The sequence below is a fragment of the Eurosta solidaginis genome, chromosome 1, assembly GCF_040869045.1.
Source record: "Eurosta solidaginis isolate ZX-2024a chromosome 1, ASM4086904v1, whole genome shotgun sequence".
In the NCBI taxonomy this organism is placed as follows: domain Eukaryota; kingdom Metazoa; phylum Arthropoda; class Insecta; order Diptera; family Tephritidae; genus Eurosta; species Eurosta solidaginis.
Genome location: NC_090319.1, coordinates 386413700 through 386427790, shown reverse-complemented (window position 1 = coordinate 386427790; position 14091 = coordinate 386413700). Strand labels below are relative to the sequence as shown.

Below are 14091 nucleotides of genomic sequence, written 5' to 3'. Positions count from 1 at the left end.
TTTTCCGTAATTTATCCGTGAAACAAAAAAATTTGTCGCGACTATATTTTAGAAAATATCGAGTGGCACGCCTACGCCTACTTGCCGTGAATTAGCCCTAGATAGCGGCCACCGTGGTGTGATGGTAGCGTGCTCCGCCTACCACACCGTATGCTCTGGGTTCACGCCCCGGGCAAAGTAACATCAAAATTTTAGAAACAAGTTTTTTCAATTAGAAGAAAATTTTTCTAAGCTGGGTCGCCCCTCGGCAGTGTTTGGCAAGCGCTCCGGGTGTATTTCTGCATGAAAAGCTCTCAGTGATAACTCATCTGCCTTGCAGATGCCGTTCGGAGTCGGCATAAAACATGTAGGTCCCGTCCGGCCAATTTGTAGGGAAAATCAAGAAGAGCACAGACGCAAATTGGAAGAGAAGCTCGCCCTTAGATCTCTTCGGAGGTTATCGCGCCTTACATTTATTTTTTTATTTAAGTGGCATATTTTATAAATTTGAAAAAAAAAACATCTAATTTTTTTTTATGGTGTACCGATAACTTAAGTGAAGTTAGCGGACCACTCGATATTTTCTAACGGATAAATTACGGTAATTTCACGGTAGTTTAACCAATAGTTAACTTTTTCCACGTGGAAGTTGTCTTGCCATCTTCAGAGAGGTTGTTTTTATTGACTTATTTTATTTGTTGTCGATCAAACAAAAATGTATGAATGTATTATTGTAGTGCGTATTTAGTTTGGTAAATATGTACTTAAATCTGATGTTACTGACGTTAAGCAGATAATAACAGATGTTTCAAAAATTAATGTTTGATAAAAAAGTAGGCGTCTAAAGTATTATTGGATTGAAACGGTATTTGTTTGAACTATACGACACGTGGCAACCAATGAAAATAACTCTCTTAACCTTGCCCAACTCTTCCAGCCCAATCAAAAAACGAGACCATACTAAATTGCACAACATTTAATGCTAATTTAGGCTTGGTGCGAGTTCGCCTAAATTTTAGGTACCTAGACTAATATTCCACTGGAACTTTACAGGACTGCAACAATTTAGGAAAAAATTGTCAAAACTGTGCGAGTTCATTTGACAATTTAAATTGTTTGTTTATGCTAAACAAAAACCAAAACAAGCATTAAATTACATATTTTCACATTTTGCTACATTTATGCATGTTTCCGCAGCAAAGGCCACGGATAATCAAAGGAATATAACATAAATAGCAGCTGACTCCCAGTAATCGTATGGCCGGGTGACGAAGAGCTTATTTATTAGGGCTTCCACTAACACAAGATAGTGGCCGTACTACTTGTAGGGACTATTTACGTTGGGCTGTATGCGCAGTGTGCCCCAAATAAGTTTTGCCACTAAGGCCACTATTACTAAGACTTCGTCACACCATATAATGCACCGTCTACACGCCTAACACTTCAATGGCTATGAGACACATCCACTGATCTGCATTTTGTTTGTCCAAAGGTACATTTTATTTGTGTTTTTTTTTTGTTAAATAAAAAACGTTAATTTTTGTTTGTTCATATTTGGCATTTGAATTTAGATTGAAAAGTATGCTAAAAAAAAAAAACAAAATTTTTTCTTTTGTATTGCTTTACCGACATTTTCAATTCAATTTAAGAAGTTTTGATATCGTTTAGTCTTGGACTTGGTAAGACTTGCATATGATCTTCAACATTTTGCAGAATAATCGTCGACGCTTGGGTGATAGATCATATGCGACTCCTCCCTCCTTTTTATTTATATTATGAAACGTTCTATCGTCTTTCTCTCATTGGAACATTTATTGTAGATGTTCCGAGGCTGGCGCCCTTCTTTGCCGCCATCTTTTTCATGATGGGACATCATGAGAGTGTATGCAGGCCTATAAAAGCTTCTAACAGCAGCTTCATGTCCCAAACATGACTCGCCTCATCGCAGATATATACATTAGGGTGGGTCGATTTGTATGGACGAAAGTTAACCGATATCGCGCCATCGATTTTTCGATAGGATTTGGGCTCAGGAAAAAGAGTTCCTCTACGCGTACCCAAAAAATAATTTTCGAGCCTGCGAAATTTAATTTTTTTTTACTTTTTTTCGACTTTGATTTTTAAGGTTTTTTCATGACCTACTAAAAAAAATTTCATATGTATACCCTGTCCGACCCAAAAATGTCCGCTATAAACGTCGTCGATGACAGTTTTTTGAAAAAAAAAAATATATATATATATTTTACAATCAAATGAAAATTTTTTTTTAGTAGGTCATGAAAAAATCCTTAAAAATCAAAGTCGAAAAAACTAAAAAAAATGAAATTTAGCAGGCTCAAAAATTATTTTTTTAGGTATGCGTAGTGGAACTTCTTTTCCCTGAGCCCAAATCCTATCGAAAAATCGATGGCGCGATATCGGTTAATAAATCGGCCCAGTTAATATACATATATTGCATATGATATCGATAAATGAAGAATTGGAAACATGTGCTTTCCAACATTCGATTTGGTTTACAGACCGCCAGTTTGTGCTGGCAAGCCGAAAATACATTCACTTGCTAAGTCTGATTGCAGAGCAAATTACAACAGTTTGTTGTCAATTTTCCTTTTGCTTTCATTTTATATTTATTTTCTAAATATGTTGTCTGCGTTGCACAATTTCAAGTAGACATTGCATACTCGTAGATCTGTCTGTATGTACACATGCGGTCATATGTAGGATTGGGCATTCATACCAACATCTGTATATCCCCTGCAGCAAACCACAACATAGCCACTAGCAAACAACATGTGAGCTCTCCATGATATGTGGGAGTTGAAACAGCGCCACCCCTCTTTCCCTCTGGCGATTATATCTGCATGGTTCGCAATTGTCTCAAAATTGTTTAGCATGAAGTAAAATGGGAAGCAAGTTTAAATGCGATACGAAATCGATGTAGACTGTCTGTAAGCTCAGAGGGTATTGACTGCACAGTCTGGTGTATTGAAGGGTTGTTGTTGGGTGTGCACTTGTCTGGTCACTACCTCCCATTTTTGTTTGAATGCGTGTGTTTTTTTTTACAAAACTTTTACTGTAATCAGTTATCGTGCCTTTTTACTGCTTTGTCGCCTGCCTGGTTGTTTCTTACAGGCAAAATAATCCAGTTCTTTCTTTTTAGTGAATTTTATTGCTGTTGCTTTTGACTTTCTCCCAATTTAATTTTTTTAAACTTTAAATGCAATCAAGGCCGTTGCAAAAGCAATAAACTGCTTAATTGCTGTCTAAATTAAAGGTTGACAGTTTGATTCTAAACCAATGCTCGGTAGGATATATCGGTATACGGTATTTTTCGATAGATTTTTTAACTAAAACTTAACCGTTGAGGATTTGAGGTGTTGCGTTGGCTTGTAGCCTTGTGTATGTAATCATTTAGACATTCTAAGGCTGGTACTGTCATTAGCAAAGCGAGATTGCTGGATTGAATCCGATATCGTATGTGAATTCGTGTCGCCTCTTACTACATACGTGTCTACAGCGGCAGTATTCAAATCCCCTTATCCGTTGGGGTATCTCCCTCTTCTTTGTCTATGAATACGTTTTAGATTTGTCCTCGTCGTCGCATTCGTTATAGTCTTCGTTTTCATAGTTTTGTTGCTTTCTCCCCTCTACGTCTTTATAACCCTTCTTATCCTATCTTCGTTTCCGCCTTCGCATTTCTCTTTGCCGTCGTCTTCCTGTATGTCTTCGTCTAATTTTTTTCGTCGTGATTTCGCTTTTCCATTTGTCTTCGTCTTTCCCTTCTTGATTTTGATTTAATTTTCGTCTTACTCTTATCTTTGTCATTGTCTTCTATTTGCCTTGGCCATCGTCTTCATCGGAGTTGATGATCTTTTTTATTTTATTTGCCTACTTCTTTGTCATCGTAACAGTTATTTACATTATATTTGTATGTATATGTATTTCTATATTTGTTTTAGTATTCAAGTTTATCTCTCATCCTTGTCTTAATGCTTATATTTAACTTTGTATTTATCTTCAATTTTACGTTTATCTTTTTCTTTGTCTTTATCTTTAACTTTAACTCTAACTTTATATTTTGGTTTTTATTTATTTTAATCCATATCTTTATATTTAGTAACTGTTTATACGTCCGCTAAAATTTTTTTTACTGTCCAAAATAAGGTATAATGAAGAAAATCATAAAAAAAATACAAAAAACACCAAACAAAGTTCGGAAGTTGCCGCATCCAATTTTTTGGATAAATAAGGACAGCCCTATCTTTATCTATATCTATATCTTCATCTTTGTTCTTATCCTTATTTTTATCTTACTCATTTTTACTTCTGTTTCTATCCTTGTCTTTCCTTTCATAACTGTCATCGTTTCTCTCCGATTTTCCCTTTGTGGTCATCTTTTCTTTTTGTTTATCTTCGTATTTCTCTTCACCTCTTACTCCATTCATCGATTTGTACCTCACTACCCTTCATCCAAGTTATCTCATAAAATACAATCGTACATAAATATGAACATTGAAACAGAGTAATAATAATAAGTACTTACGTAATTTTTTGCAACAACAGCAATATTCACTTCGCTTTTTCGAAAGCACTTAAACTTTTGTTTGTTCGAAAAAAATAAATAAAAATCAGCAATATTATCAATGCGTTAAATTAACAATTTCCTCATGCTATTGCATTTAAGCTGTATTATTATTATTTTTTTGTCATATTTTGTTTCCTTATGTTGATTTTCTTTCTCACACAGGTTTTCTTTGTTCGATATGGATTGTTAATTGCGCCGTAAGTGGCCATCACCTTTTGCCTTTTTATTGCATTCAATTTTTTTTGTAATTTTTTTTATATATACATCTTGTTTACATGGCTTATGCAAATTTGTATCTTAAGCTGTAAACAAGAAATTAGCAAAAAAATTATTAGCAAGTGTTATCAGATTTTTTCATTTATTTTTTGTTGGCTTAAGAAAAAATTTCAGTAAATTTTTTATCATTTGAAAAACTCTCCAATTGACTCTGTACTCAGTCTATCAAAAATTAAAACAAGTCTAAATTCTGCAAAATTTGCATTTCCCGCTAGTTTTGTTTATTTTACAGTTCAAAAGCAAGCTCCTTTTCTACTCTTGTAATATGAGTTGCAAGTTTACATAAACTTAGTGAGTATCTTTCGCGGAATATATATACCTAAGTTATGTTTTGCATCAGAGATTTGTATGTATGTATGTCGTATATGCAAATGTTTGTAAAAGGTGAGTTTTTCAGAGCGAAGCTTTTTAATTTTTTTGACGTTTTTTTAAGTGGCCCATGTATCTGTCAATAAAAATTCATTCATAAAATTGAGCATATGCTCAGACTCTATTTCCCGAGTAAAAGGTGGGTATTTTCTTTACGTAGCGAATGCAAACAAGCCACTTTTTACTCAGAAACTCGAGACTCAGCAAATGCTCGCTTTTTATGTATGTATAATGGCCATAAAGAGGTCTCTTAAGCTAGCCCAACCTTTTCAGCCCAATCAAAAAACGAGAACGTACTAAATTGCACAACATTTATTACTAATTTAGTACCGGTTAATGAAATTTATTACCCTTGTAGTTTAAAAAATATCGATATCATATGCACAATCAAAAAACGAGACCGTACTAAACTGCAAAACATTTATTACTAATTTAGTACCGGTTAATGAAATTTATTACCCTTGTAGTTTAAAAAATATCGAGGGTTGGACTAGCTTAAGTTTAAGCCAGCCCAACCCATACGCACAATCAAAAAACGAGACCGTACTAAACTGCAAAACATTTATTACTAATTTAGTAGCGGTTAATAAAATTTATTACCCTTGTATTTTAAAAAATATCGAGGGTTGGGATAGCTTAAGTTTAAGCCAGCCCAACCCATATACACAATCAAAAAACTAGACCGTACTAAACTGCAAAACATTTATTACTAATTTAGTACCGGTTAATGAAATTTATTACTCTTTTATTTTAAAAAATATCGAGGGTTAGCCTAGCTTAAGTTTAAGCCAGCCCAACCCATATTCACAATCAAAAAACGAGACCGTACTAAACTCAAAAACATTTATTAACCGGTATTAAATTAGTAATAAATGTTGTGCAGTTTAGTACGGTCACGTTTTTTGATTGTGCATATGGGTTGGGCTGGCTTAAATTTAAGCTAGCCCAACCCTCAATATTTTTTAAAATACAAGGGTAATAAATTTAATTAACCGGTACTAAATTAGTAATAAATGTTGTGCAATTTAGGACCGTCTCGTTTTTTGATTGAGCTGAAAAGGTTGGGCTGGCTTAAGAGACCTGCCATAAAGGCCACTTGAAAATCTTGTGTACGCTTCCAGTAACAACGGCAACGAACGAGAGATCTTTTTCAACTCTTAGGTTGATTAAAAACTATTTGAGAAACACGATGAGTGAAAATCGATTGAATGGCTGTGCATCACTAAGCATCCACCGTGATCAAATTGTTACCGTTGATGAAGTTTTAGATGAAATGGCAAAGAAAAGCCGACGCATGCGCTTGAGTTTTTAATGTAACTTTTTTCATATCATATTTTCAATACACGTACTTTAATGTTAAATCTAAAGACAACATTTTTTTATTTATTTAATTTTTTTTTTATTTATTGTGTCGTAGAGGACAACATATTCGGCTTTCGATTGACATATATAAAATGTTTACTTTTTGTTGCTGTTGGCTGACACTTCTGCGGAAACACCGATATATCAAATAATAATAGATCAGTAATACTCAAGCGAAGTTTCACGTTTCTTGTTTTCTGCATGAGATAGCTATGAACATGAATCTGTTATCTCACCAATAGGTTGTATGGGATATGTACTATATATTCCACCGATCTATACAGTTTGTTCATTTAACAATATACGCATACTTAAGCATTTAGTGAAATTAGAAAATGAGGCAGAAATTAGAGCAATCGGTTGTATGGGATATATGGCAGGCATGCTTAACGAACGAAACGATATCATTTCGTTACGATAATCAACGCTAATAAACGGAACGAAGTCACTTCGTTTCGTTTATTAACGTTAAGATCGTCAAATTAACGTTAATTTGACGATCTTAACGTTAATAAACGAAACGAAGTGACTTCGTTCCGTTTATTAGCGTTGATTATCGTAACGAAATGATATCGTTTCGTTCGTTAAGCATGCCTGATATATGGTATATATACGACCGACCTCTATGATTTTTTCAGACAACCTTATATGCCATACGTAATTATTTAGTGGAATTTGAAGCTTCTAGCTGTTTAAATGGGGCAGAAATTATAAAAAGCTTCTAATTTGAACAGCCGGTTGTATGGGGTGTATATCATATACTACCGCTCTCTACGATTTTTTCAGACATCAATACGTGCCATATGCGAAACCATCTGGTGAAATTTGAAGCTTATATCTCATAAATTGAGGAAGATATATCGAAAAACCTATTTTCTGAAAAATCGGTTGTTTGGGGGGTATACATATGCTATAGTGGTCCGATCCGGCTGGTTGCGACAAATGTCTACTAGGCCACCTAAATATATCCGCTCACAAAACTTTATCAAAATATCCCATAAATTGAGGAACTAGTTTGCGCTCAAACCGAGAAACGGACAGACGGACATGGCTAAATCAAACCAGATTGTCAACATTATTAATTCGGTATACTTATTGGTGGGTCTATTTTCGCTCCTTCAGGGGCTTAGAATTATGAGATTCGCGACAACAAATAATTTCGGGATTTTTTTTATCGATCTCTTACCGACGGGTTACAGATGAGTCATCGATTTTATATATTCGATTTTATATATATATTTTATTTTCCACCGTGGTGTGATGGTATCGTGCTTCGCCTACCACACCGTATGCCCTGGGTTCACACCCCGGGCAAAGCAACATCAAAATTTTAGAAATAAGATTTTTCAATTAGAAGAAAATTTTTCTAAGCGGGGTCGCCCCTCGCCCGTGTTTGGCAAGCGCTCCGGGTGTATTTCTGCCATGAAAAGCTCTCAGTGAAAACTCATCTGCCTTGCAGATGCTGTTCCGAGTCGGCATAAAACATGTAGGTCCCGTCCGGCCAATTTGTAGCGAAAATCAAGAGGAGCACGACGCAAATTGGAAGAGAAGCTCGGCCTTAGATCTCTTCGGAGGTTATCGCGCCTTACATTTATTTTTATTTATCTGTTTCTTAACAAATCGATAGCATAGGAGTAGAGATATTAAAGATTCGATCAAGTACTTAAAACTGTAACGAATTTACTGCAAATCCTCTTATTTGCTACCCTCTGCTAAGTTTGAATCACTAAACTGTTGAATAAATAACTCCAATATTGAATAATGGAAAAATGGCCTTTATTAAAGTACTTCACAATAACACTTATACTTTGCAACCAGCTGGCTTAATAACCAAACTGACTGATAGCTTAAATGAAACTGGTCTATTGCCCGACAGATAGCGTGCTTAACTGAAAACTGATTATAGCGCCTCTACCGCTGGTGCTTTTATACTCTGTGATTTCCTCGTGGCATCTTCTATGCGCTTCCAGAATTTACTTAGTTACTGCCATATAATTATAACTACAGATGCACGTATATAGCTTCTCATATGCGTGTATTTGTGAGCGACACTTCAACAATTACAATTGCATACTTTTGGGAGCATCTCAGATAAGATATCTGCATGTGTTTGTGCATCTCTTCTCTGCTGCGTGTAGACATAATGTTTTTATTCGTTTATGTAGATACAAGTGACTGTCTGCTTTATTGTTGTTGTGACTTCATTTACTTAGCATCAGACTAGGGATGTGAGTATCACTTAGTGTCACTCATATTCGTCACAATACATACATACGTATATTTGCTTAATGACACATTAATATTAATACAACAATCACATTTAATTAATTTGCTTTATACTGATTTGTCTTTCTTTGTTTATATTTTATTCATTACAGCACTGACGGCACAGAATCCCCCATACTAGCTGAAGCTGATGCAGATGGACACGACAAACCGCGAGTACGATATGGCGAACTAGTTATACTTGGGTAAGTAAGATGGAGCAAACTTGAATGAAAATATTAATAGAATTAAGACCTCACTCAAAGGGATCGAACAGATTGACAATAGACGACAATTATCCACTGGACAAAAACGTTGTGCAAATTAGGTTCAGCTCAATCTTTTCGCGACAACACGCTTACGGCCTTATTGTATTTGGACGATAATACGTTCTTCATTCGTACAACTTATTTGAATAAATGCATTTGAGCGTACATTTGGCTTTATAAATGTGAGAATTTCCAAGCTAAGGCGTTTTCATTTATTTTCGTTAGCACGAAAGATCAGCTGCAAGCTAGAAATAGACGTAGGTGAGTGCATGCACTAATAAGGAAAACATTCTGCCATGACATAAATAAACACTTCGACAGTTTATTTTTTCGGTTGTGTGCGTGCATTAAAAATGCATGTTGTAATTTTATTTAAACATAAATTTAATGAAATTTGATATTGAATTGACATAATCATGGATTTCTTTGCTGCTGTAGTAAATTCAATAACAATGCGTGAATATCAATTCAAATATTCAAAATTGACAAGTAACCAGCTTAACCAGAGTTTTTACACCGTTCTTATAGATTTACTACTTCAGCAGACCAATCTCTAGCCCACTTGCAAAGATACTTTTATCCGTAGTTATAGTTTAACTTCGGGACCATTTTGGGATTGTTTTGTGGATAATGTCAATTGTGGATGCTCAATGATTCGTTTCGGGATGATTTCGCGTAGTATAAGGAATCATTTTGAAACTATCTCCGGATCATTAGGGCATAGGTTAGGTTGAACTGGCCGGTCCATGAGGACCTCACATAGACTGAATAAGGCCGTAGTGTTACCAGAAGTTTGTTTTAACGACCAAACTGAAAAACGATATCAAAAACCAGGACCTATGTTATAAAATAACTCCGGCAAATACTAGAAGCTTCCTAGGATTTAAGCCACTTGCTGCTTCTAGATCTAACAGCTGTATCACTCCTAATAGCTGGAGTCTTAGCCTGGCAAGCGCAGGGCAAGAGCGCAGAACGTGCTCGATCGTTTCCTCCTCCAGCCCGCCCTTCCTACATCTGCTATCACTGACCAACCCTAATTTAAAGGCATGTGACGCCAGAAGGCAGTGTCCAGTCAGAATACCCGTCATGAGTCTACAGTCCTCTCTTTTTAATGAAAGAAGCAGCTTTGTTAGTCTAAGGTTGTAAGAACTGCACATAATATTCGACACTTTACAGCCCCACATTTGAACCCACGCCTTTTCTGCTTGGTCGATCATGTGCACCTCTCGCCTTCGCTTAATTTCGCCCAGTCTAATTGGGACGTCTACGGAGCAAGCTTCAAGGGATACACCCTTTTTAGCTAATTCATCCGCTTTTTCATTCCCATCTATTCCCATATGCCCTGAGACCCAATATAGATGTATGCTTCTCCCTGTCCCGATTCTCTCCAGGGACTGCTTACACTCTAACACGCATCTAGATGCTGTGTTATGCGAGATTATTGCCTTAATTGCTGCTCGACTGTCAATATAAAAGTCAACACGATTGCAGCTTGGGCTATTTTCTTCCAGGGTTTCTACTGCTTTGGTTACGGCTACTATTTCCGCTTGGAAAACGCTACAGTAATCCCGCAGCCTGTAGGATCTGTTTATTTCCGGATCAGCACAGTATACCGCAAACCATACTCCTTCCACTACTTTGGAACCATCTGTGTACACATGTATCGCCTCGTCCGCCATTTGAGCACCCTTGCGCCAACCGTCCACCTCTATTGTGGCCTTAAGATCACCCTCGAAGCGCAAATAAAGAATCAGGTAGTCTGTTCGTCTTGTGCTTGATGACGCTATACTACTATGACCGTATGGTCGGCGCTCAAGCTGCCCCGAGGCATCGAGCCTGGTTGCAGTTGTTAACGCTATGTTCTTTGCTACCAGGTCTACAGGTGGAATGTGCAGAATGGCATACAGTGCAGCTGTCGGGGTTGTTTTCAGCGCTACCGTAATGCTAAGCATTGATAGTCTGCATATCCCCTCTAATTTTTTGAGGTAGGTTGCTTTTAGTGTGGCTTTCCACCAAACAAGAACTCCATAGTATAGGATAGGGCTTACAATCGCTGTAAAAATCCAATGAGAAAGAGAGGGCGAAAAGCACCACATACACCCCAGCATTCTTTTACATGCATAAAGTGCCGTTGAAGCCTTCTTCACCCTCTCCTCCACGTTGAGCTTCCATGACAGCTTACTGTCTAGGATGATTCCTAGATACTTTGTGCAAGGTTTCTCCTGTAGGGTCACCCCTCCTAACTTAGGCCTGATCTAATTTGGGACGTTGTACCTCTTTGTAAACAAGACCATATCCGTCTTATCCGCTTTGACTTTCAGCCCGACATTTGATGCCCAGGTATGAATATCCCCAAGCGCCCGATCCATCAAAGAGCTAATCGTTGGAAGGCACTTTCCACTTATGACAATTGCAACGTCTTCCGCGTAAGCCGTAAGTTTTACGGGTCCCTCATCAGATCGCCTGAGCAGTTGGTTGATGACCAGCGTCCACAGCAGAGGTGATAACACCCCTCCCTGCGGCGTTCCCCTGTCCACTGATTTCGTGGCCTCGTACAATCCCCATTGTGATGTAATCTTCCTGCAATTTAACATGCAGCCGATCCATCTGGTTAAGGCTGGATGTATTTTAATATAATTAAGATCATCAATAATCGCCCATTTAGAGACATTATTGAAAGCCCCGGCAATGTCTAAGAAGACTCCTAGAGTATATTCCTTATATTCCAGGGCTTTATCTACGCTTATTACCACCCTATGCAGTGCGGTGTCTACCGAACCGACTTGCCTTTGGTGTACGCATGTTGTGTTGTCGAGAGCAGCTTTTCATCCACGTTGGACTTTATGTATGCATCTATCAGGTTTTGAGCAGAAATGATGTTAAGCTAATGGGTTTATAATCTTTGGCGTACACGTGACCGATCTTTCCCACCTTTGGTAGGAAAGCTACACGAGGAGTTCTCCAAGAGTGCGGTACATGATTCAGTCTTATGCACCCATCGAATATTATTTTAAGCCATTCCACGACCGCCCTACTTGAGACTTGTAGCATGGCCGGGAACATACCATCTGGGCCCGGCGATTTAAACATAGAAAACGTCTTCACTGCCCACTCGATCTTGGTATCGGTCACCAAGCCCGGCACTACCCGCTCCGTGATCGAAGTGTGAGTGCTGCCTGCTGGCAAATGTGTATAGAAGCACCTCACGGGATTCCTCACTATTACGTGACCATTCCCCGTTCTCTTTCTTTATTAGTCCCTGGAATATTTCCCTTTGCTAGGACTTTTCTCAACCGTGCTGTTTCGCAGGAGCACTCTATGTCCGTACAGAAACTTTTCCATGAGACTCTTCGCCCTGGAAATTTCACGCTTATAGATCCTCAGTAGATCCCTGTACTCGTCCCGACACGCTTCGCTTTCTGCGGTCTTTGCTAGCTTAAACATTTCTTTTACCTGTCTTCTTAGAAGACTCAGCTCATTGTTCCACCATGGCGGCTTTGCTTTTCCTCTGAATCTTCTTAGAGGACAAGCTTTGTTATACGCAGTCATAAGCGTCCAGTTAGGAATTCATTAGTTTCTGGAATTTAGTCCAGTTTGTTTATCTAGGGTTTTTAAAGGTTCCTCCCTTCTCTACCCTCTTTAGGGGGATACTGAATCTGATATACGCATGGTCGGAGAAGGATGGTCTATCAAGGACCATCCAGTCATACTATATCACGTTCGGAGCTCAGTGTAATATCCAAAACATTGCTGGATGTTGGACCAATGTATGTAGGGACATTTCCCCTGTTGGCTATCTGCAAATTGGTTTGCAGGATGTAACAAAATAGATATTCGCCTCTCTCGTTCGTATCTGATCCTCCCCACGCATTGTGGTGCGCATTTGCATCCGCGCCTATGACCAACCGCCCTTGCGCCCTTCGTCCTGTACTAGCCTCTTGAACTCCATCGGTGGAACCTCCGCAGCATGAGCCATGTAGCAGGATGCCAGGATAAGTGCCTGCTTGTTCCTTTGCTCAACGGGCACCACTACGTGGTCCTCAGTAGTGTAATTAGACAGCATATATGAATGCAGCTGTTTCCTTACCATTACTACAGCTCGCACCCGTCCTTCCGTTTGTGCATAGTAAACGCTAAATCCGCGCGCGTTAAGTCCAGAAACCTTTCCTCCCGATGAAAGCCACGGCTCCTGGATTAGCGCCACGTCAAACGAACCCTCCTCAAGGGTTAGGAGGAGTTCGCTCGACGCCACTTTACTGTGTTGGAGGTTTGTCTGTAGGACTCGCAGCACCATTGGGCTGTTTGTCCCCCTACAACACCTTCGTCGTGACCTCGTCGTCCTCCCCTTGCCCTTTTGGTTTAGAGTGTTCCAAGCCCCCTTCAGCCTCTTGTAACTGTTGTGCCTCTGTGCGACTCACAGCACCATTGGGCGATGGTCCTCTTCTAACACCTTCGTGGTGACGTCGGCTACCTCCAGCTGTCTATTTTCCCTTAGGCTTTTGAGGTCCTTTTCGACTTCGCCCACTTCCAGCGTGTTAGGATTTTTATCCTCGGGACTTCTTTTCCTGAGTCGCCTATAAATATTGAAGAAGAAGATGTAGAACTTACCTTCCTCCTGTGTCGGTATGTTCGGATTCTGATTCTGCAGAAGTCGCAGTGTATCCTCCGACTTCATCACGCATGGTATACATACTTTAACTTTTGGTACCGTGGGGATTTGCGCCTCACCACCTCAAACCGCGCGTTCGTGCCTTGCCTTTGGAGGCTTGGAACCACTTCCTCCAGCCACCGCAAGCTCGCGATGTTGTCGCACGCTATCATCTTCACACCATTATGCCATCCCCCCGAATAAAAGGTTGGAAGGGGCTTTCTTGGTTGTTCCCGCATCATCTTAAGCATTAAGCTAATAAGTTCCCTTTCTACAGATCTCCACCTTTCAGTAGTCATTAGGGAATATTTCGACATGCTTAAGGATTATTTCTGGAC

At 38.7% G+C, this 14091-nt stretch overlaps 1 protein-coding gene across 14 annotated transcripts in view; it reads left to right on the top strand.

Annotated features, from left to right (window-relative positions):
• Window positions 1–14091, top strand: part of Pli (E3 ubiquitin-protein ligase pellino) — a 111956-nt gene that overhangs the window by 80587 nt on the left and 17278 nt on the right. For all 14 annotated transcript variants that reach the window (XM_067763379.1, XM_067763380.1, XM_067763378.1 and 11 more), the window contains exon 3: window positions 8950–9042. In XM_067763379.1, coding sequence (XP_067619480.1) covers window positions 8950–9042 — 93 coding nt within the window. The remainder of the gene's footprint in view (window positions 1–8949; window positions 9043–14091) is intronic.